This window comes from Thunnus albacares, chromosome 3, assembly GCF_914725855.1.
Source record: "Thunnus albacares chromosome 3, fThuAlb1.1, whole genome shotgun sequence".
NCBI lineage: Eukaryota > Metazoa > Chordata > Actinopteri > Scombriformes > Scombridae > Thunnus > Thunnus albacares.
Window position 1 is genome coordinate 7255662 of NC_058108.1, and position 23666 is coordinate 7279327.

Consider the following 23666-nt stretch of genomic DNA (forward strand, 5'->3'; position numbering starts at 1 on the left):
GTAAATCATTCATTTCAGAGTGAAGCCGTTTAAAGTTAAGGTAAATTTAGGGTTCTGTTATGGTTAAGGTTAGGGTTAGGCTAATTCTCGAGGAAATGAATGTAAGTCAATGTAATGTCCTCTGAAGTGATGAAAACTGACTGTGAGTGTGTGTGTGTGTGTGTGTGTGTGTGTTTTCATGCACGGCCGAGAGAGAGAGAGAAGCAATTATTTTTTCCAACGTAGCCAACCAGGTCCAGTTCAATAGCTAATGAGCTGAAGTTTTTTCCCTTTGGTTTCATGAAAAAAGGAGTGTGTGTTTGAATTACAATACAAGCTAAACTATAAGCACAAATGCAACTCTGTGTTTTCTTATGTCAGTCAGAGATAACTAATTGATCATTTAGGAACTGACCAAATTGTTATACAGTTTGATTTGGCAAGAAAGGCTCTTTAAATGGTCTTTCAAAGAATTTGAGCAGCAAGATAGACATACATGGATATTCTCAGTCAAAAGTACCAAAAGCTGAGATCATTAGGAGGAAGTGGTCGGAGCTGCTGCAGAAAACTGTGTGGGCATAAACATATTCATATCAGTGTGATATTATAAATATGTATTAAGATGATTGGATGTTATTAATCAGCTTGTAGCCAGGAAGTGGATGAGCAACTGATGGTGAAGCATGAATGAAGAAACTGATGAAAGCACAACTTCAGTGCTATTCCTGAGCTAACGCTCATACACAATGCATTAATTTACTTCACCAAAAGTAAAATGTATGTAGGCTGCTGGATGGTTGAGAAAGCTGAAAGAAGAGGCAGATGTATACTGTAGATGACCGTAGAGGAGTGTATGTGTGCCTCTCCCTCTGCCTGCTGTCAGCAATTGTATGTGTGTGTGTGATGATTTCTTTCCTCAGGAAGAGCAAGAATGGATGGAATGTCCCCTCCCACACACACACACACACACACAGACAGACGTGCACGTCTTCAGATACAAACCACGTCTGCTTTACTACACAGTGAAATCAACCGTCTTTTATTCCTGACAAGTATCATTGTCAGCATGCAGGTGTGCAAGCATGATGATGTTTTTTGTCACAAGTCTGCAGTAATGCCTCCTCCCTGTGGGGCAAAGAGACAAACACACTGCCAAACACTTCCAAACACTTACAGGGGTACTCAAATAATTTAGTACACTTCCATAAAGTCGGAGACTAATGCAACTCATTTGCATCTTTCGCTAGAATCACTACCTAGTAAAAACCCCCATCTTTCCATCTCCATTCTTCCAGAGTGAAGGTTTACATCAACATAGAAAGAACTGTGTGGGTGATACAACCCTTTTAACACATAGTGCCCAAAGTTTAGGAGTTCAAACATAATTGGACACTTGGCTACTAGATGTTTCTTGGGCAGCTGTGTGTTGTTTTCAATTCATGCTCAATATGGGGAGTAAAGAGATGACTATGCGTGTAAAGAAGATAATGAGTCTGAAAAGGAAAACTGCAAAAAATCTGTCAGAGAGGTATTAAGGGTAGCTGGTTTGCTAAAATCAACAGTTGGGTACACTCTGAAAGAGCAGGTGCACTCATGAAAACTAGAAATGTCACAGTACTTTCTATATGAATGTAAACCTACTCAAGTTAAAGCTGAGAGTTGGCACTTTAATGTAGTATCTACTATTTTATTTCAAATAGAATGTGCTGAAGCACAGAGCCTGAAGAACAAAATATATGTAAGTGTCCAAATACTGTCTGGACTGTAGTTTGAAGGTTTAAGATATACCCTTAAGACTTGAGAGGATTATCTATAAATAACACCCCAGCTTCATACAGACTGAGGGCTATATGGATGTGTGTGTGTGTGTGTGTGTGTGTGTGTGTGTGTGTGTGTTTGTCTTGGGTTGTAGTTTGAGAAGACCACAACACACGCGTTCTGCACGCTGCCGACATGCAAACAGGCCACACTGCAGAAACCCACTATAGCAACATTCAACACCCCTTGGCAATCCAACCTGGCAACAGCCCAGCTCCCCTTGGCATCCTCGCTAATTCAGGACACAGTTAACCCTCTGCACAGGGGTCTTAATGTTAGCCTTTCGGTGTGAGAGCTTGTGAGATATGGAAACAGTCTGTGCTGCAGTATGCGAGGGGCACAGCTGAGCGGTCAGCTGGAGTCAAGGGAATGGCTGAGCTCAGGGAAAACACACACGCATGCTCTCGCCCACATACACTGGCATTTTATAATGCATTGGTCAGGGTGGGGTCAGTAGTTTTTAAAGGTGGCATAATATTTTAGTTTGTAAGTCTGTCTGGTTTCTTGGTATCTGTAGGAAATATGACACAAAGACTGATGAATGAAGTTTACATAGACTTAAAAATCCACAGAAAATATGGTTCTTTATTTTAATACAGACAGCAATTATTTATCCCTTGTAATGTATGTATAATGTTTAATGTATGTTGAAATTATGAAAATGATGAAACACTTTATAAATTGTACTTTTTGACAGTTAGTTGAAAAGTTTGTCATCTAAAAGCTCTGTATGAATAAACCTGTCTTGCTGTATAAAGTTGGTGTAATATAATGTTGGATATTAGTTGTTCAAAAATTAAAAGTTTATACTAACTCAACTGAAGAAAGTCATGGTCACACAGCAGGGTGGAAAATGAATAGTTGAGTAGCATTTTTAACCTTTTAAGGACATTATGAAATCAGTATCTTATGAAGTATTTCAGACAGTCGACTCAGAAAGGCAAATATTAGAAGTTGTAGGATTGTACTAACAAAATCAGCAGGATTTGCATTTCAGTTTATTTGAATCAGCTTTAATTGATCAGTAAAAGAGCTTAACAAGACAAGATATGCTTCTGTGTTATATTAATAATTCAGAATAATTTTTGGATTGAAAATGACATGCCAATAATAGGTGTAAATGAAAAAAAACTACTGATACCAAATACTACTATAGCAAATTTACCTACAGTATATGTGAACAAAGCTCCCTCTAGTGGTGAGCATCTCTCCAGGACTACCACCACCCATTCGCTCTCTCTCTCTCTCGCTCTCTCTCTCTCTCTCTCTTTCTCTCTCTCTCTCTCTCTCTCTCTCTTTTTCTCTCTCTTTCTCTCATCACATTCACCTAGCACATTGACCCTCTGTTTCCTGAAGCAGTCTGAAGGCTCACGTGCACATTCAGATCTTTCTGATTCCTTGTTCTATTCTGTAGACAGAACATCGATTGCACATCTGTCCGTCCTGGTAGAAGGATGCCTCCTCTGTTGTGCTTCCTGAGGTTACAATCATTTTTTCTTTGATAAAGGGTTTTTTAGGGAGTTTTTCCTTATTTGAATCAAGGGTGTAAGGTTAGAGGATGTTGTATACTGTATAGATTGTAAAGCCCCCTGAGGCAAGTTTGCAATTTGTAAAATTGGGCTATACAAATAAAATTGACTTGACCTGACTTGATCTGACTCCAAGGATAATAAAACACTGGTGATCTAAATGCAGAAGTGACAATTTTCAACATCTGAATGGCACGTCACCACATGGTGGGTGTAGCATTTTCAATGTAAGACATACTTAGCTTGTGGTTTCTGTTCCTTTTCACAAGAATTGAAGATGTGGAGCCTTCAAAACCTATTGTTCACCCTGTGCTGTAAGTAATATTAACTGATTAAATATATCTACTTTTATGCAAATACAAGTGGTCTGGCTTTGCCTTGGTATTGATCTTGGTTTTGGTAAATTCATTATACAGCTATAACAAATAAAAACTGATTCAAATGTTCAGTGACAAATGGATAAGAAGGTGTGTGAACCTCACTTTAAAAACCATGAACAAAGTCTGTTTCCAGGTGTTTTTTACATGTCATGATGATTTCTCTTTGCAGTTGCTTCGAGTCAAGTCATCAGCGCAGCAGGGTTGATCCGTGTGTCTGGATATGAAGGAAGAGAAACTAAAGTTTCTTGCCCCTATGAAGAGGGTTATGAGTCTTATGAGAAATACCTGTGCAGGAATGAATGTGGCGATGATGATGTTCTTATTACGACCACAAGAGGGAAGACAGACAGATACTCCATTGATGATGACAAAAATAAAAGAGTCTTCACAGCGACCATCTCTGATCTTAGTTCTATGGATGCTGGTAAATACTGGTGTGGGGTGAGCAGGATCTTAACGGATATCTACACTGAAGTAAAACTGGATGTAAAACCAGGTAAATAAATAATCTCAGTACTGAATTTGACTTCTGTGGTGGAATGTAATAAAACACATATTTAATTAATTGTTTCAATTTTGAGGCACTTGTACTTTACTTGAGTACACATCTGTTACTCAATACTTCTATTCCCTACATTTCTGAGGAAAGTATTGCACTTTTATTTTACATCCTCCATCCCTCCATTTATCTGACAGATATACTTACTAGTTACTTTGAAGATTGATGTTTTATATACGAAATATATGATTAGCATGTAAAATATGATGCCATGTTATAGATTAAACTGACCAAAAATATGTTAATGGTTAGAAAATACTGCTTGACTAGCTATAGCATTTAAATGCTACTTACATGTTGATATATCAGTAACAATAATCCAGTGGCAATATAACACTTAGAGGGGTCAAAAAACTGAAGATACCCCGAGCGCAGCAGTGCCTCTCTTGGGTGCCAGCTAATGCAGGGAAAATACAGTAAATCAAAAACGTATTCCAGCGCACACCAGGATATTAGGACTTTCTTCAGTAGAGTTAGTATAAACTTTTAATTTTTGAAAGTAACTACTGACAACTAATATCCAACATTATATTACACCAACTGTATACAGAAAAACAGATTTATTCATACAGAGCTTTTAGATAACAAACTCATTACATTCTTAAAACAAACAGATTGATTTTTTTTCGACTAACTGTCAAAAAATACAATTTATAAAGTGTTTCATCATTTTCATAATTTCAATATACATTATACATTGCATATTAATTATAAGGGATAAATAATTATTGTCTATATTAAAATAAAGAATCATATTTTCTTTATGTCATATTTCCTACAGACACCAGGTAACCAGACAGACTTACACTATTTTTTTAACGGGTCACATTAAAAAGCAAAGGGAGGTGCGAGTTCACAAAACACGTAGTTTGCTCTTTTTGCTTTTTTAATGTAAGCCGTTAATAAAATAGTGTCAACCCTAATATCCTGGTGTGCGCTGGAATACTTTTTTGATTTACTTACAGGGGTCATTCTGTCGCACTTTTACTTTTGATGCTTTGAACACACAATATGTAATTTCTGCCGCTCGGGGTCTCTCAATCAAAACAATAACAAAGGATGAAGTTTTATGACGTTGTGAAGTAGAGTGGGATCATGGGAGTTGTTGTATTCACTGTTAAAAAACCAGCTTCTCCCAGTTAGGATTCCTTCAGTGTTCATCATTCATTTTTACTGAGAGCTGAATTATCCGTAGAGGTCTCCTCCTCTTCAAAACAAACGTATACAATGATTAAAACCAGTAAAAACACTGAATAAAGCAGTTTGACATAAAAAAATCAGTGTTTCTCCAATACTGTTTTGGAGACAGAGGACATCCAGAAGGGCTCTGTATGAGCTGAGCTGCCACTAACGTTTGCTCAGCTTGTTTGTCTGATAAATTAAGATCTAGACATCTGATCACTAAAATCCTTCATCCGGTTAAAAGATATACTTAAAAATGACCAAGATCTAAAAAGTTATTGTAAAAACATGGCTTAAAACTGAATAAAAGTCAATTTATGACAGTTTCTGGTGGACACCTACAATGCCAACATATTATCTTGTATGCGTTAAGTCTTTGGTAGACACCACTGTGGCAGGCAACCACAACGCATGCACATGCCAGATGATTATCATCTTGTGCACACATACTCTTTCATAGAGCGGGTATGACGCCATTGTCAGACGACCAAATTAAACGGACTGTTACCTTCATAGGTCCAGTCATATTTAGACATTTTAAGGCAGAATAGTAATATATTATATCTTTAAGGACATTTAGCTAATAAAATTTCTGTACTTTAAGTAATATTTTAAATGCAGGTCTTTTACTTGTAATACTGTGATATTGCTACTCTTACTCAAGAATGTCAATACTTCAGTCTGCGCCTGTAACCGTCTCTGATGTTGTTTATCTTACCGACAGACCGCTGCTGTGACCATTTCGCCAAAGTCCAAGGTTATGAGGACAGTTCAGTGTCCATCAATTGTTCATACAAGTCTGAGGACAGGAACAACCTGAAGTACATCTGCAGAGGAAACCAGCCCTCCACCTGTCTGCAGCAGGCAGTAGTCACCTCTGACATTAAACAAAATGGACAGTTCAGCATTAACGATGACAAAATCTCGAGCAAATTCACGGTGACCATTACCAATTTGACCCAAAAGGATTCTGGGATGTACCTTTGTGGTGTCCATAGAAACACCGGCCTGGATGTCTTCTCTGGTGTTGAGCTAGAAGTCAAAGGTGAGAGGTCATGGCTCTAACTCATCATTTCCAATGAACTGATTTTACAGTTTGTGATTCAGCCTGAAGAAAGCATCATTTTGTGTAAAACAGATATTGAGAAAAACTGGTTTTTGAAAGCTTTGATTTTCCCTTATATCGTATTGGTCTAAATATATTAAATATTTGAAGGTGAGGCGTAGCATGAAAAACATTCTTATCCATTTCTAATCTGACCTGATTGCAAACTGCAGTATTATTCAATTCTTAAATAATGTTGCTCAAACCTCCTTGTGTTTGACAGAGTGGTGCTGTATGAAATCCCACACTGTGAGCGGCATTGTGGGACTTCCAGTAACTATGGAGTGTCCCTATTCACCACAACACAGGACAAACATAAAGTTCCTCTGTAGGGGAGACCACCGTAACGACTGTACAGTCATGGTGATGAGTCAACACAGCTCAGATCAGACAGACCACAGGTTCACACTGCAAGATGATGCTGCTTCCAGCTCGTTCCTGGTCACCATCACAGAGCTGAAAGCAGGTGACGCTGGGACATACTGGTGTGGTTCAGACCCACAGTGGAGTGTTGGTAACTACACCAAGATTCAACTGTCTGTAGGTAAGATTATGAAATGAGCAACAAACAATACAGCTGAATATATGAGTGTAGCTGTAAGTTACGTCTAGGTTTGATTCTCACTGTATAAACCTGGGTGTCCCGGTGGTTCAGGAAGCTCAGGTCTGCATCATGTAACCATGACATCCTGGTTTTCATCTCTCCTTCTAATCTCCTAACACCTTAGACCACACAGTAATTGTAAAAATGCCTTTTTTGTGGTACAAAACATGGTAAAAGTGTCTCACAACTATTTATGTCTCTTGCTTAATCAAAACTCATCATCAGATAAACAGTAATTAGTGCTTGTTTAAGTTTCAGTTGTAAGTGATTTATAGTGGGGGTTTTTCAAATGGTTTAAGCTCATTTACTATTCAGAATGAGCTGATTCAGTGATTGTCGTTATAATCTTTTCCTCTGACAGTTTTTCCACAGCAGACCAGCACTGTGGAACAACTTGTCACATCACAAGTCACACAAACCTCTAGTAGACCTATCACAGGTGTGTGTACTTCTTTTAATCACCATGTGGGGACAAATATCTGTTCACACAGTCCCATTATGACCACATTATAATCCATACAAGGTAAACCATTACATGTTAATGATTTCTGGTTCAGATTATGGTTGGGGTTATGCATATAGTGGATATTGTCACAGTTAAAGAGAATATGAATGCAGTGAGGGCACAGTTCTGATATTTGGTGCCCCTTCTGCTGTTTTGTCCTTGAAGTTATGATAAATGATGAGTGAGCTGTTGATGTGTGTTTTCAGGAAGTGGATATTTTTATACTGTTCTCGTCTTGTACCAGATGCAGCACTCCCCTTTTACCCTGTGGTTTTCATTGTGCCTACTGTGCTGCTCGCTCTCACGTTTACCCTGGTTGTACTTTATAAATACAGATGCTGCAAAGAGCAAGGTATGATTTACACAAAACTTGCACACATGCACACAAAGTTAACAGTCAAACACACACACATATGCATACAAACAAATTGTGTAACTAATTATTGTGCTTTGTGTTTCCAGGAATCAACGAGAACAGAACCACTAAGACAGCAGAAGCAGATGATGGGATGAGTGAGGACAATGTAAGAAAATTAAACTTGAACGACTGCAGAGTTCGTTACAGTCCACATTACAAACATGTGAGACAGAAACAACATACTGATGATTTCAACCATTAGAGGGTCTGAATATATGAAGTTGTTTGTATTTAGGATGTCACTAGTGAAAAGACGGTGGATGAATGTGCTGAGCAAATTTCATTGCAGTCTGCCTGTTAGACTATTAGATATCTTGTGTAAGTTATTTGGTGGTAGTGGTAACCTCAGGAACTAAAACTGACGGGGTTTCATCCTCTTGGGAGCATTTATGTACTCAGTTAATATCATGTTAATTTCAGTTCTTTGGTAAGCATTTTTCATTGGAAAGATTTTGATCGGACACTGGTGCTGAATCAAAAGTCATGAGGATCAACAAAATTATTAGGAATGATCTTTCTTGGACCATGAATATTCACACTGAATTTCCTGGTAATCTTGCCTGTAAATGACAAGATGTTTTGCTCCGGAACAAAGAGTTGCACCGACACATCGACCAATTGACTGACATCGCCATTCTTAGAGAGGTAGAGGTGCAAAAATAATATAGTCTATAATTTAAGGTTATTAAACATATAATTAAAGAATTAATATATTTCAAAATATGTTCATAATAACTGGTGCATTTACAACATTAATTCTCTTCAAACTGTTGCCCTCTTATCTGTTCAATTTTACTGATTCTTTTTTAGGATTATGAAAATCAGGAAGTGATCGTGAGCTCAAAGCAGGGGACCTCTAAACAGCAGAGCACCTGGCACCGTGGGGATGAGGATGCTGGTGAAGATCAACAAGATTCTGTGTACCAAAACTTCACAACAGATGACATCTACTGTAATGAAGTTTACGTTAAAGCCAATAAGAGATGAACAGTATAAATAACTTTGGTCAACGATGCATTTGTACTCAAATTATCTTGTTTGTATTGTCTTCATATGAAAACATTTTCATGTGCCACTGTGGTCCAATTTTCTGACTGTCTGACTTAAAAGCCACAGTAGGTTTTGTTGTGATTATTTGTACAAAATGGTTTTATTGTTAGCATGTATATATTTGTTGGCATAACTCTGATTTTACACTATAGCCTTTTACACTCATTATGACAAACAATTTAACACACCTGCACTCCTTGTAAGAAATTGTGGATAACCATTTCAGGCAGTTACCTTTATATATGTATATGTACCTTTAAAAAAGTGAATAAATAAACAAAACCAAGAGAAACCTGTCTTCACAGAGCAGTCATCATTGAAACAATTCAGCATTGTTGTTTGCACTATAAAAATGGGAGTACAAAAAACACTATCGCCACACCATCGATTGTCAGTTCCAAACATTTGATGAATTGAAATAAATAAGTGATTATTCTTATTACATTAGGACATGACAACATATCCCAGAGATATTCAAAGAGAGAAAAAGCAGTGCAGTAGAGCCGTGGCTATTAAATGGACTTGAAACAAGATGAGAGCAGGAAGAGTTTAAACTGTATGAAATCAGGTATTTTAGAGCAAGCTTAAATAAACCTGCATTCTCTCTAATGGCCAGCAGGGGGCGACTTCACTGGCTCCTAAAAAGTCAAAGCAGAATGTAACAATGTTGTTAAATGTCTATAATGGATGTATTTCAAAGAGGAATATAGAGAATGACTCTGAGAGGTTGTGATGCTTTACTGTGTCTGTATTCAAAATGTTTCAAATGTTCACCACAACTGTTTCATCTTTTACTTCACAACTTTGCAAAGTTCCCAAACTTGGGTGGAGGTCACCAGTGATATCCTCGCATCACTGGTGACCTCCGCCCAGCAACTACAGATGGAAATAGTCTATCTGGTACAAAAAATGTATTGTGCATTGTATCTGTTAAATAGACAATAAATAAATGAATAATTAAATTGTGTATAAAGCCCAACACACACACACACACACACACACACACACACACACACGTTACGCAAGGCAAGGCAAGTTTATTTGTATAGTACATTTCAACAACAAGGCATTTCAAAGTGCTTTATATAAAGTATAAAAAGCATCAAGACAGAATATAAAAGCAACACAACTAAAAATACATTTAAATGCAATTAAAAAGTATTAAAGTATCTTTACACTAGCTTCCTGTCTGTCAAAGAACTGATTTTAAAATACTGCTGTTGGTTTATAAAGCACTGAATGGTTTAGGGCCAAAATACATTTCTGATCTGCTGCGACATTATAAACCATCTAGACCCCTCAGATCATCTGGGACAGGTCTGCTTTCTGTCCCCAGAGTAAAAACTAAACATGGAGAAGCAGCGTTAAGTTTTTATGCTCCACACATCTGGAACAAACTCCCAGAAAACTGAAGGTCTGCTGCAACCCTCAGTTCTTTTAAATCACAGCTGAAGACTTTTCTGTTTTCCTCTGCCTTTTATTAAACCAAATTTGAGACCAAATGTCTCTTGCTTAATCAAAACTCATCATCAGACAAACAGCAATTAGTGCTTGTTTAAGTTTTAGTTGTGAGTGATTTATGGTGGGGTTTTTTTTTTCAAATGGTCTCATTTACTATTCAGAATGAGCTGATTCAGTGATTGTCGTTATAATCTTTTCCTCTGACAGTTTTTCCACAGCAGACCAGCACTGTGGAACCTGTCACATCACAAGTCACACAAACCTCTAGTAGACCTATCACAGGTGTGTGTACTTCTTTTAATCACCAAGTGGGGACAAATATCTGTTCACAAAGTCCCATTATGACCACATTATAGTCCATACAAGGTAAACCATTACATGTTAATGGTAACACTTGATTTCTGGTTCAGATTATGGTTGGGGTTATGCATGAAGTGGACATCGTCACAGTTAAAGAGAATATGAATGCAGTGAGGGCACAGTACTGATATTTGGTGCCCCTTCTGCTGTTTTGTCCTTGAAGTTATGATAAATGATGAGTGGGCTGTTGATGTGTGTTTTCAGGAAGTGGATATTTTTCATTCTGTTCTCTTTTCTTGTCAGATGCAATAACTTTTCACACACTGTGGTTTCCATTGTGCCTGCTTGCACACACAGTTGCACACACAGTTAACAGGAAAACACACACATATGCATGCAAATAAACTGTGTAACTAATTATTGTGCTTTGTGTTACTGTGTCTGTATTCAAAATATTTCAAATGTTCACCACAACTGTTATCTTTTATTTTGCAACTTTGCAAGTAAAAGTTGTCAAACTTGGGTGGAGGTCACCAGTGATGTCTTCATATCATTGATGGCCTCTGCCCAGCAACTACAGATGGAAATGGCTTTTAGCTCTATTTGATACAAAAAATGTATTGTGCATTGTAACTGTTAAATAATAAATAAAATTAATAATTAAAATGTGTATTGTTAGCTGATTCTGATGTACTCCAAAATCTAACACAAGTGTCAATCTGGGCACTGCTTAGGAGCCTAGGCCACAGTCCTATGAAGTACTGTCCCTATTGGTTTGGTGCCATTTAACTGTTCACAAGTTCTGCTGTAGGGCTTGAGTTACTACTATTCTACCAACTGCCTATCAGTTAAATTGCAAGCAAAAGTATTAAAAAATCAGGCAAAGATCTCTGCTGCAAACTCAAAGCTTGTCTATCAACTGCGCTCCTCAAAAGAGACATGTCTTTTAATACTCGGGGACCAAGGGGAGGTCTCCCTAAGATTGTCTTATCAGCTTTCTCCACATATTTTGCACATTTTTTTCAAAGCAGTTCATTGGTTACATGGAACATGCATACATTATAGTATTCAAAGGTATACATTAGAATATTGTCATATGAAAGAAGTCACAATGCATCTTTACAATGGTGGTTATTCACATAGAGATCCTACAACACACCGATGTTGTCTTCCAGAAAACCCAGAACCCATCATTAGCAACGGTTCTTATTTATAATGATCGAACACAGGTCTGTACAGCAGCACATCAAATTGACAGTGTTAAAAAAAAATCAACATACAAAGGTGTCTAACAGCAGTCCTTTAACTGATCAGTCCAGATATCATTAAAACATATAGTGTGGAGCAGTCCCCGACTTGAGAGGGTCAAACATGTTCATCCAATAAGGATCAAACTGCACTTAGATGTTGTCTCTTGCCGTTCTGAAGATGAAGGTCTGACTTTTGGTCTTTAACCCCAACAGATCATCCCACAATATGAAAAATTAGTCTATTGGTTCATTTAGTTTCTAAGCAAGGAACTTGCATGGAGCTTCAGGTCACCATCAGCACATTCAGGTTTGAATGTCTGATTATGCCCATGAATCTATGCAGTCATCTATCTGTGTCATCTAGGAAGGCCACCTCCGACCATGGTAACCACCTGTCATAAAGTCCTCACTTTGCAAAAATGTCCTTACTGCTAAAATGTCCTCATTCTCAAGGTCTGAGACTCAAATTAGTCCTCACAAAGATAGATGTCCAAGTACACTTAGACCTTTAGATACACTGAGTCCTTTGCTGGTGCTGTTCTACAGTTACACTGAATTCAGGATTACACACTTACAATCCTACAGCCCATTAATAACTATTAATTAGTCCATATTGTTGATCTCATATATATTCATTTAATTTAAGAGGTTTCATTGATTCTGTGAAACTTTTTTCTAGGAAAAGTTTTGCACACACTTTTCCTATTTTTAAAATGGGAGAGAAGTTGGGGCAACAATGATGTTCTTATTATGACTACACAAGTGCAGAACAACAGATCCTTCATATATGATGACAAAGAGAAAAGAGTCTTCTCAGTGACCATCTCTGATCTTCAGCTCATGGATGCTGGGAGATATTGGGGTATGTTTGGAAATGATATATACACTGAAGTTAAGTTAGACATAGTGCAAAACAAACAAATATGTAATGTCTGTGTGTGTAATTTGACAATTTAACTTCAAAATTTAATTCACTGTCCTTCAGTTTTCCCTTGATGGTATTTTCTTTTGTGTTCAAACACCAGGTTTCAAACTGTATGTATTGTGAGAGTGTGGGAACTGATAGTTTCACACTAACAGCAGTGTGTTATGTGTTTTATTGCACCTCACAATATGTGTTAAACCTCTCAGTCCAGCATCTTGAGGAAACAGCTTCATCAACTGTCACATTGTTTCGATGATGACCTCTCTAAGCAGAAATCTAAGTTGGGCCCCCTGTTTTCTTTCTTTGTCTATCAATCCACATTTTACTTAACACTGTCATCAGCCAAAAATATGATCTCTAACAAGTCTGAGCTTCATTACTTTTTTCATCTTAAAGGAAGCATAGGTAGTTAACAGCTATACAAGTTTTCTCTTGATATTTTCTTGTGTGTCCCTAAATTTTATATTTGTACCTTATATTGTCATAAATACTTTGAAAGTGACACAGCAGCAATTATCCTTGCACAAAAATGCGAGCACAGTAAATACATGTGGAAGAATAAATTTCACTCACTCTTCAGTTGCATTTGTGTACATTTGAGAAAACTGAATACTATGATACAGTATGTGGCGTATTTATCATTTAAGAGCAATCATATAAATCTTTTCACAAAAAGATGCAGTAGTGTGATAATTTGTAGTTGATAAAATACTGTTAGCATGAATGCGGAAAAGAGAGATTTTAACATATTGAGAACATATATTGTGGGTGTTATATTTACCCAGACAATATTCTCAACATCATACAAACTGTGAAAACAGTTCACACAGTAACACACATCTGCTGTAGTTGCTATGTTTCTTTGAAATAACACGAAGACGTGGAGCCTTCAGAATTTGCTGTTCATTCTCTGCAGAAAGTTATTTGTATAATATAAACACATTTATTTATTTCAGCAAATACAATGGTTTATGTCAGATAGCTTTGTCATAATAGAAATGTATCTATTATGACACATTTCATTAATGCAGCTAGGATTTATGTCTGCATGATAAAAATGAAATATAACACTGAAGACATCACAACGGATGTGCTCTGACAGTTAAATACTGTTTGGTATCAGTTTGTCATGAATTAGGGGGGGGGGGGGGTCTTATGAGAACAACTGTGCAGGAATGACTGTGGTGACAATAATGTTCTTATTACAACTACACAAGTGAGGAAGGACAGATACTCCATCTATGATTTCTTGACACAAAGAAATGGGTTTTCACAGTGACCATCTCTGATCTTAGTCTTATGGATACTGGGACATACTGGTGTGAACTGACCAGTGCCAGAAGGGATATCTACACTGAAGTAAAGCTGAACATAATGCCAGGTAAACAAACAAATATACAGTATAAATGATGATGATGAGGAGGAGGAGGGATACATGTTTCTACATTGTTGATATTTTCATTATTCATATCTCATATATCTAAGCTTTTTTACTTTTTATATACTTATTATAGATATAGATTTTCATAGGGATGAGTGTTAAAGAGTTGTACATGATTAAATCCACTGAACAAGAAAGAATGTGCCTGAAGAAAACAGTTTTGTGTGAAACAGACACTGGGATAGTTTGAATAGTGGGCTTCTGAAGATTATATATAATCGGACAGAAATATATTTGAAGAAAAGGCTTACCATAAAAGAAATACACAGACTATCCTGACTGCAAACTGCACTGTTGTCAAATTGCTAAATCATTTTGCTCAAACTGTCTTTTCTTTGACAGAGTGGTGCTGTGTGAAATCCCACAATTTGAGCACCATTGTGGGACTCCCAGTAACTATGGAGTGTCCCTATTCACCAAAACACAGGACAAACATGAAGTTCCTCCGAAGGGGAGACTACCGTAACAACTGTAGAGTCATGGTGACAAGTCAAAGAAGCTCAGACTGGACGGACCACAGAGCTGAGAGCAGGTGATGCTGGGACATACTGGTCTGGTTCAGATCCGCAGTGGAGTGTTGGTAACAACACCAAGATTCAACTGTCTGTAGGTAAGATTATGAAATGAGCAACAAACAATACAGCTGAATATATGAGAAGTGTGCACCCACCACTGAAAGTAGGACAATAATGCTTGATTTGTTTGGGACCGTCAGTTGACATATTGCTCAAGTGCAAACCACCCTAAATCCATCTTTAGACACTTCAAATATAGGGCAACATAAAAAAGCTTGTCAAGTAGAAATGACCGAGTCTGCAGTCTACTCATCAGTAAGAAACAGTGACTAGGCGCGCCTCAGTAGTCTACTTGTTCAGACGTATACCACGTAAACACAATATCCACAATACAATTCCAGCAGCAGAAGTTTGTTGCATGTCATCCCCCATCTCTATCTCTTCTTGTTTCCTGTCATATCTCAACTGTTGCTATCCAATAAGACATAAAGATGCCCCAAAATATATTTAAAAAAAGAATGACCTAGCAGGTTATAATCATATGGCCTGATTCAAACTTTCCTGATTGTCACTGATAGGATATTTTTTACTAATCATGATGTACAAACAAAGACGTACAACAGAAATTGTTTGTAATGAGACTTTAATGAAGGTACATGCACTCTGTAAATTTTCAGTGTGTTGCTTTATTTGTTGTCAACAGCTGGCATTAAGTAAATTTGGTCCCAAGTGGTTTCCAAGCAATGTAATTCCAAAAACTGGCATTAGCTGACGTGTTTTGACTTATCACTGGTGGTGGAAGAAGTATTCCGATCTTTTACTTAATGCTAATGTGGTGTCTGATTTTATTTTAGGTGAGTTATTGTGTGTATATGTTCTCTCTGATCTCTGTCTTAGAGTGATCATTACATGTTTATTACACTCAACACAGAAACATATCATTAGCATTTGGCCAAAACTCTCTATGTCGCTTCTTAGCTGACTCAACTACAACCATCTATGAGCTGATCTTCTATGTCTACATTATAAATACATGCTTTTTACCCCCTCTTTACTGCCCCTGCAATTCTGCCTGTCCTGCTGAGCCTCACATTTGCCCTTGTTAGGGTTTATAAGTATTACAAAGTGCAAGGTATGTTTTACACACAATATGCTCAAACACACACAAACACATGCAAAACATTAACCATGATTCAGTCTGCCGTGTTGTAAACTTGTATTCAAGGTCTTTACTGTTTCGTCTCATTGCACAAGTATGAGAGAGTAAAAATCTTAGGTTTAAGCTCAGTAAGGGAAAAACATATAGAATATACAGTATATATATAAATATCATCATTACAGTTTTACCTTTACATACTATTCAGGTCAAATTCAACCCAATTTTACATTTCAGAGCAGTAAAAACACCCCAAACACCATTGTTTTAGCCTGAAATTTAATGACTTTTTCTAAGTGACCCAGGGAGTGTTTCGGGTTTAATTTGGCCGATATTTATTCAAAAATCACCATTCAAAACTGTTGTTGCATTCTCCACATTCAATAACATTCACTGAAATCATTCTGGCTGTTATGTTCTCCTGATTTATGTAAGATGAGACCATAATATAGTAGTAGTTGTAGTGATAGTGATTGTGAATGTTTTTTCTTCATAAACAAATAGTGTAAAACCTAAAGAATTCACTCTCTTTGCTCTCTGAAACTTTAATTAAGGATTAATCAGCCGTTTACTGCTGACTGATGAGGTATTTATGAATGAAAAATGGATTCGTGGTTCAGAGATTTTGTATACAGACTAATTATGAGGGGACAGTGTGAAGGGTCAGAGTATGAACAGTTTATTGGCTATTAGAGGTTTTTATTAGTGATTATTTCAGTAAACTGTACTGTGTATGTTACACTTGTTTAATAAGTGATATTCTCCTTCAATCAGCTCATTTAATAATTAGTCACCTGAGCCAAAGCTGCCCCTGCCAGCACCTGTAACCAGGCAACACCAAACAAACTGTCTCGGGACTGAAAACTGTTCACCACTGTTGACACTTTAACTTTTGATGTAGCTGTTTGTTACAGTTTGATGTGTTTTTTTCAAGTAAGAATCCTATAATTGTCAGAAAATGAGCTGGGAGGTTTTAGTGTCACGGCCACACTTTGACAGCCGAGCGGTGGCCCAGGGAGTCCCGGAGAAGGAGCCTCCAGTAGAACCGGAGGTCCCGCAGCCGTCCTCGGGTTCAGCCACCGCGGGGTACCGCTCCGCTAAATACACCCCAGCTGAGTGGTTCTCCAAATACCATAGCATCCTCCAGCAGGCAGGCTCCGACCAACATGAAGCCCGGAGAATCCAGCGAGGGTCCAAAACTCTGTACCAGGACACCGAGACGGCGACTTTAAGGACCCAGGCCGAGGGAACATGTCATCTGGGAGAGAGACTCCAGAAGATCCACCATTGGAGGTCTGAGCTGCAGCGGCACATCGAGCAGCTGCTGGCCGACACCGAGTCACTGCTGGCGCTGAAGACGCGGCTAGAGAAGGCGCTGGACGCCACCGAGACTCCGTACGCCATCGCTACCGATAATCTGAACTGCAGGACAAGAAGACTGGGACCAGACCTGGTCAGAGACACAGTGGAGGAGGAACTGTTAAAGGTGAACATAGAGGTCAATGTGAACTGGAGATGTGTGTCAAAGTGAAACAGGGCATCACTTTAAATCATTGTGATTAATGTCAATGAACAAAATAAAGAAATATGAATAAAAAATTGTGAATTGATGAGTTCAATGTGAATTTTAAACTAAAAATATATCAATTAATTTTAAATAATGGATAACTAAAAGCGAATGATAAAGGTACATAAATACAGCAAATATTTTCACAGAATAAACGAAAATGTCAAAATGAATACTTATGAAGTCAGCAGCTTAAGGACTCATCAATATTTAGTCCAAAATCTTAAGGTAACAACTAATGATAATTTCCATTATTGATTCATTTCCCAAATATTTTAATTATTTTCAATTATTTTCTTCTTAAAATAGTAATAGCTTGTTTTGTTCAGCCAGCAGTCCAAAGTCCCAAAAATATTCAGTTTACTGTCACATAAGATAAAGAAAAGTGGCAACAGAGAAGTTTGAACTAGGTTGGCATTTTCAATCAATTATCAAAATAGCTGCCAATTAATATTTTGTCAATTGATTAATCAATGTTTGTGTCATTGTTTCTGCTCTAAAAAAATGAATTCATTGTTGTATAGAGCTGCAAGGATTAATCAATTAATCGATCAACAAAATTTGTCAGCAACTGTTTTGATAATAAGTTTTGAGTGAGACTGAGAAAAAATACCAAAATTCTCTTATTCCAGCTTCTTAAATGTGAATATTTTCTGATTTCTTTTGTATTCTACGATAAACTGAACGATAATCATCGGGTTGCAGACTGTATGGTCAGGGAAAAAGACATTTTAGGTTGCATCTTGGGCTTTGGGAAACCGATTGAGATTTTTCAACAGTTTCTGACATTTTATAGACCAAATAACTACTCAATTCATTGAGAAAATAATTGACTGTTTAATTCATAATGGAAATAATCATTAGTTGCAGCCCTAGTCTTACAGTAACAGGCTTAAAGCAGGCTTAAAGTGTCTACTGGATTCAGTGTAACAATGAAACAGCTCCAGCAGAGGGCTCAGTGTGACACATTAACCAGGAGTGTAACTGTGTTTTTTGTAGGAAGTGGACTTGATAAGGAGCATCCAGGCTTTATTGAAGAGAACTACAACTCAGGTTGTCAGCCAGATAAAGTGAGTGTCAAACCCTGTTTACTGGAACTTAAGCTGCCCAACATGAGAAATATAACATGTATAAATATTATAAATGTTATAATATTATAAAACGTCATCCCTGGTCCTCTTTTGATTTGTGTCTCTGTGTGTCAGGATGAATCGAGAGGCCAAGCAGATGCTCGAGATGGACTGGTCTGATAAGTACCAGGCCTACAACTTTGATGACCTCAGTGGGAGATACACTAATATGAGTCCAGATACACGGCACCACCCCAGCTCAGCCACTGTGCAGGACCAGTGAGTCTGTGTATAAATACATGACATGCTTGCCTACTTAATCCTCTTCGTTCCTTTGTGGAACATAAGTCCGTGACTACCTGCTTCCATCTGGTCCCATCCTGTGCAGTATTTTGTGTAGTTAGAGTTAGATTAGCCATTTTCAGTTCCGAGGTCACAGTTCTCTGCCAGGTTGTTTTTGGCCTCCCTTGTTTCCTCTCTCTAGGTGGAGTCCATCTCAAGGCAACTTTAGGAATGCAGTCCTGGTCCATTCTGAGGACATGTCCGAGCCATTGGAGCCACCAGTGTTTAATTTCCAGCACCACATTGCGACACCTCTTGTGTTGCTACCTTGCTTGTTTGCCTCCATAACTCTGAAGGCTATACCGGCAGGGGTCATACCCCCAGCAGGTCCAACCAAGCCAGGCAGGTTTCAGGGTAGAGGCCAGACGAAAAGCAGCACCTGGCCCTCCAGGTTGGGGGCTGGGTGTGGGGCTAACAACTTCACCCCATAAAATACCATCCTGTTACAGAAACTGCGACAAATGCAAATGCTAAAACCATGGGCGCTACAGTAGACCCGAGCCAATCCATTGGTAATCTGACCACACCTGATGAAAGCCAAACATGACATACTGTACCAGTCAAAAGTTTGGACACACTTTCTTATTTAAGGGAATATGAAGGTGTGTCCAAACTTTTGACTGGTACTGTAAATATGTGAATAAAGATGAGGAAATGTGTCAATAACCTTTCATGCACAATCTGGCTTCTGGTCTGCTGCAGGATGTGTAACCACACGTCATGGACAAAGTTTACGCAGGACAACCTGTCTAAGGCCTTGCAGGAGGAACATGCCACTCACAGTCTCAGGTCAGAGCGCTCTCTGTTGCCACTGTGTCAGGCAGATTAGCCTCAGTGTGATGGGAGCTGAAAGTGAAACTGGAGTTCATTGTTTTAACATTTTCAGGAAAAAAAAAACTGTTTTTCTGTTTGTGTGTCAGACTGCTGGTGGAACAAGTGCTGCTGGACACCACTGACGATCTGAGAGTCCAGTGCTCCAGTGTGGACCAAGCCTTCAGCCAGCGCTGTGGGGAGCTGATAGAGGCCAAGACCCAGCTGGAGATGAAGCTCACACAGGTAGACAAACAGACAGGCAGGCAGACAAAGAGATTGACTCATTGATTTGGATTGATATTGTATGATCGTGTGTGTGTAGACCTTGGAGCAGATTGGAGCCCAGGAGAAGAACATCGTGGCTTTGCAGCAGGCCATCCACAACAAAGAGGCTCCTTTAAGAGTAGCTCAGTCCAGGCTTTACCTTCGGTCCCTCAGACCCAACATGGAGCTCTGCAGAGATGAACCCCAGCTCAGGTACACACACACACACACACACATAAGTGTCCCAGCTTTTTCTATTGATCTCTTTATCTTTCTTTCTTTCCATCTCCTCTTTTGCTGTCTGTGTCTGTAGTTTGGAAGGGGAGGTGAGGCAGATTGATGCCACTCTGGCGTCTCTGCACCAGCAGCTGAGCGAGGCCAGAGGCTCCCTGTCCCACCTGGAGGAGTCCCGCATGGCCCTTGAGAAGGACATAATGTGTAAAACCAACTCGCTGTTCATAGAGAGAGACAAATGCATGACTCACCGTAAACGCTACCCAACAATCTCCACACTATCAGGATACTGAAGACGATGACTCTGAGTTTTTGTGTGGAGTTTGCTTTGGCTTCACTAGTTTTTCTAAGTTTAAAATCTTGAATTGTTTTGTCTCTTTGTGGTGGTGTGTTGTTTCTATCAGTGAGCCCGAAAACTCAGTAAACATATTTAGTTGTATTTCAGTCCCTCACATGATTAAAAACTGATTTTCTTACTGTTGCTATACACTGGTTTCTGATTTATTAATCACTTTGTCAAAAGGTCAATAAAATGAGTCATCCAGAACTTCTTACCAAGAGTGCAGGTGCTTAAAATTGTTATATCAGTTTAGTTGTTAATCAAACACTACTGTATAAGCAGTTCATAACTGGTGTGAATGTGAAAGCCTCAATGTAAAAATAGAGCAATGACATATTTTTATATTTAGAACAAACATTTGAACAGACAATAAGGGTGTTGGCCTTGTGCATAATGCACACAGTGTCTCTCTCAATGGGGAGATGTACTTATGTACCACTTCTGCTGTGGTGGGATCTCTGCAAGTTTTTAATAAACTCAAACATTTTATGGGAGGGGATTTTGGGGGGTTTCCAACTGAAATCATGTTTTCATGGCTATGGGTTCACACGCCGATTTATGTGCCATTTATGAACCACATTCACAGCTAAATTTATATGTATTTGCCTGCACAATCAAGAATGGAAAATCAGTCACAGTGGTATGGATAGTTTTCTTGATAGAATAGAGTGCAAGGATGCAGTTTTCTGTAAAATGTGCAGATTTGTTTTTTCGTGCAAACAATAGCTGTAGGCTGTAATGAATGCACAAGGGATAATCTATTACATGTGGGATTTCTGTCAGTTAACATCTCTGCTGTCTGGGTTTATGTTTAGTTGCCACTTTATGCAATAAAATAGTTAATTAACAGTGTCGTTCACTGTAAAGCCAACGAGCAGCTGGTCTTGCCTGTGCAAATATACTGTATTTTAGACTGAACTGACTATAGAAGACACTTTTTATCTATGCTGTCCAGCAGAGTAATGACTATCTTCAGTCCTTTGTTTAACTAAATAAAGACTTATTTTTAAGAGACAGCCTTTATAGACTGTTGCTGTTGGTTGAGCATGTTAAGGCAGTGTTTTGCTGTTATTGCCTTTGTGATGCAGAACGTTGCAAAGTAAACAGGTCACTCGTTTTTTCAGTTTTTTTATGTTTGTTCTTCTTCTTATAACTTTTCATAAGTCAGTATTTCTGGAAAAAAATGGCTCACTCACTTTTGTGTTGGCCCACCCAAAATACAATTTCTGCCTACACCACAGGCTCATTCACACACAAAGCAGGCCACACAGAGGTCATCATGTGCTGTAACCTGCTACTCTTAAGACAGAGTTGGGGTTTTTTTATATGTTCAATCCACTACTCTAGAACTAACCCAGTTCCCTTCCTACCTGAAGGGATTACTACCTTACTTTACATACTTATCTTTGGTGGTGCACCCAGGCACACCACACACAAATAACAAAGTGGTGCTGGTCTGTCCAAAACCTGCCGGTTTACTCAACTGGGCAAGTTAAACAAACTACCCCATGTGGCAACACATAAATGACTTCACTAACTAACCACAAACTAAAGGACTAGGTTTATATCCCAGATGAGCCTTATTGTGTTATGGCTGACTTGAACACCAAACACAATGGATACAATACCAGGATAGAAGTTTACTGCATGAAAGTTTATTGGAATAAATGAAAAGATAAATGAAGAGCATATACCAGACACCATAGAGGTGCTCCAGGAAGGTGGAGAGAGAGAGCTGCATAGTTCAGCCCAAAAGTCAGATGATCAACCCAAAGCTGTGGACAGGAAACACCAAAATAAACAGGATGTAACACATTTCTCTGTAGTGACTTCACTCGTTCAAAACTCTTCACACAGTTCTCTTAACATGCAACTATGCAAAACAGTTACTTTCACATCCGAAATGCACTATAATGCAACCATAATGCAACACTTCAAACATATCTCAGGATTAACTTTTGTATTTGTCTTCCAACAAAAACTAGTAACACAATGACATTGACAACAAAAATAATAGCACCTCTTTACTGCATGGATTATGCTACCTTACAATATGTTACAGAAGTAACAAAGAAGTAGTAATAGTAATAAAGTAGGTAAGTATGTAATTTCAAGATCCAGTATTGTCATGTTTGAGACTGGTGTTCCACTATACTAGTAATAATTTACTCCACTAGAGTGAGCTCTTGAGCCTCAATATCTCCTGTCCTGTCATATCTCATTATTACACTAAGCTGACACACAAGCAGCATAAAAAACCTATTGTAGGAATATTTCACCAGCTTTATATAAAAAATTACTCACAAGTTTAGGATATTGATTAAATCAGTTATAAATACTAAAAACTATTCATTCTAATCACTTTATAACACAACTTTTTCATTTTCATTGAGTTGCACTCAGGTTTATAAAACTTTGTATGTGAGAAGGTAAACTTCCAACAAAAGGGACTCTTGACTTTTTAAAGGCATTTCTTGACAAATTACATTCATCACTGTAGATTTCTTGCTTCTTTCCTATATTTGGTTACTTTGGGGTCATCTCATAGCTCATCTATGGGAATATCTGCCCTTAGTTTACGTAAATGTGAGCCACCATCCATCTCTATTCTTAGAGAGAGCTTCCTGCAAGCGAGGAGGTGCCACGACTAAGGATGTTATGAAACTTAACTTCATGCAGAGAGAAAAAAACATTCAGACTGGCAGCTCCATTCTTACTGCTGCAGCATACATAGTATTTATTTCATGACACCACTAACTGTGGGCAGAGGATACTGCCAAGGCGTGTGTGTGTGTGTGTGTCTGTGTGTGTATATGATTTTACCATTGTGCGGGATAGAAACACACCCCCTTTCAGACA

The 23666-nt window shown here is 38.2% G+C and overlaps 2 protein-coding genes across 3 annotated transcripts; both read left to right on the top strand.

Annotated features, from left to right (window-relative positions):
• The first annotated feature begins 3129 nt into the window (after positions 1-3129).
• Positions 3130-9421, top strand: LOC122976933 (polymeric immunoglobulin receptor-like). Of its 2 annotated transcripts, XM_044345498.1 has the most exons (9): positions 3130-3277; positions 3596-3640; positions 3876-4202; positions 6172-6492; positions 6776-7096; positions 7518-7595; positions 7906-8013; positions 8124-8185; positions 8890-9421. In XM_044345498.1, exons 2-9 carry the CDS (start codon positions 3604-3606, stop codon positions 9064-9066), a joined length of 1431 nt encoding a protein of 476 aa, XP_044201433.1. In that variant the 5' UTR covers positions 3130-3277; positions 3596-3603; the 3' UTR covers positions 9067-9421. The 2 variants fall into 2 exon arrangements, with proteins under 2 accessions (XP_044201433.1, XP_044201434.1); XM_044345499.1 differs by lacking the exons at positions 3130-3277; positions 7518-7595 and having other exon boundaries at positions 3336-3640.
• A 6723-nt stretch (positions 9422-16144) lies between these two features.
• tekt4 (tektin 4) lies at positions 16145-21132 on the top strand. The gene is made up of 7 exons (XM_044345584.1): positions 16145-17663; positions 18744-18814; positions 18950-19093; positions 19859-19945; positions 20077-20212; positions 20292-20446; positions 20547-21132. Exons 1-7 carry the CDS (start codon positions 17136-17138, stop codon positions 20758-20760), a joined length of 1335 nt encoding a protein of 444 aa, XP_044201519.1. The 5' UTR covers positions 16145-17135; the 3' UTR covers positions 20761-21132.
• Positions 21133-23666: the final 2534 nt, after the last annotated feature.

Coding starts and splice junctions, on each gene's coding strand:
- LOC122976933 (XM_044345498.1), top strand. CDS start 3,604: ATGTGGAGCCTTCAAAACCTATTGTTCACCCTGTGCT. Junction 7,097..7,517: donor CAAGATTCAACTGTCTGTAG/GTAAGATTATGA, acceptor TTCCTCTGACAG/TTTTTCCACAGCAGACCAGC. Junction 8,186..8,889: donor ATGGGATGAGTGAGGACAAT/GTAAGAAAATTA, acceptor ATTCTTTTTTAG/GATTATGAAAATCAGGAAGT.
- tekt4 (XM_044345584.1), top strand. CDS start 17,136: ATGAGCTGGGAGGTTTTAGTGTCACGGCCACACTTTGACAGCCGAGCG. Junction 17,664..18,743: donor TGGAGGAGGAACTGTTAAAG/GTGAACATAGAG, acceptor TGTTTTTTGTAG/GAAGTGGACTTGATAAGGAG. Junction 20,447..20,546: donor AGAGATGAACCCCAGCTCAG/GTACACACACAC, acceptor CTGTGTCTGTAG/TTTGGAAGGGGAGGTGAGGC.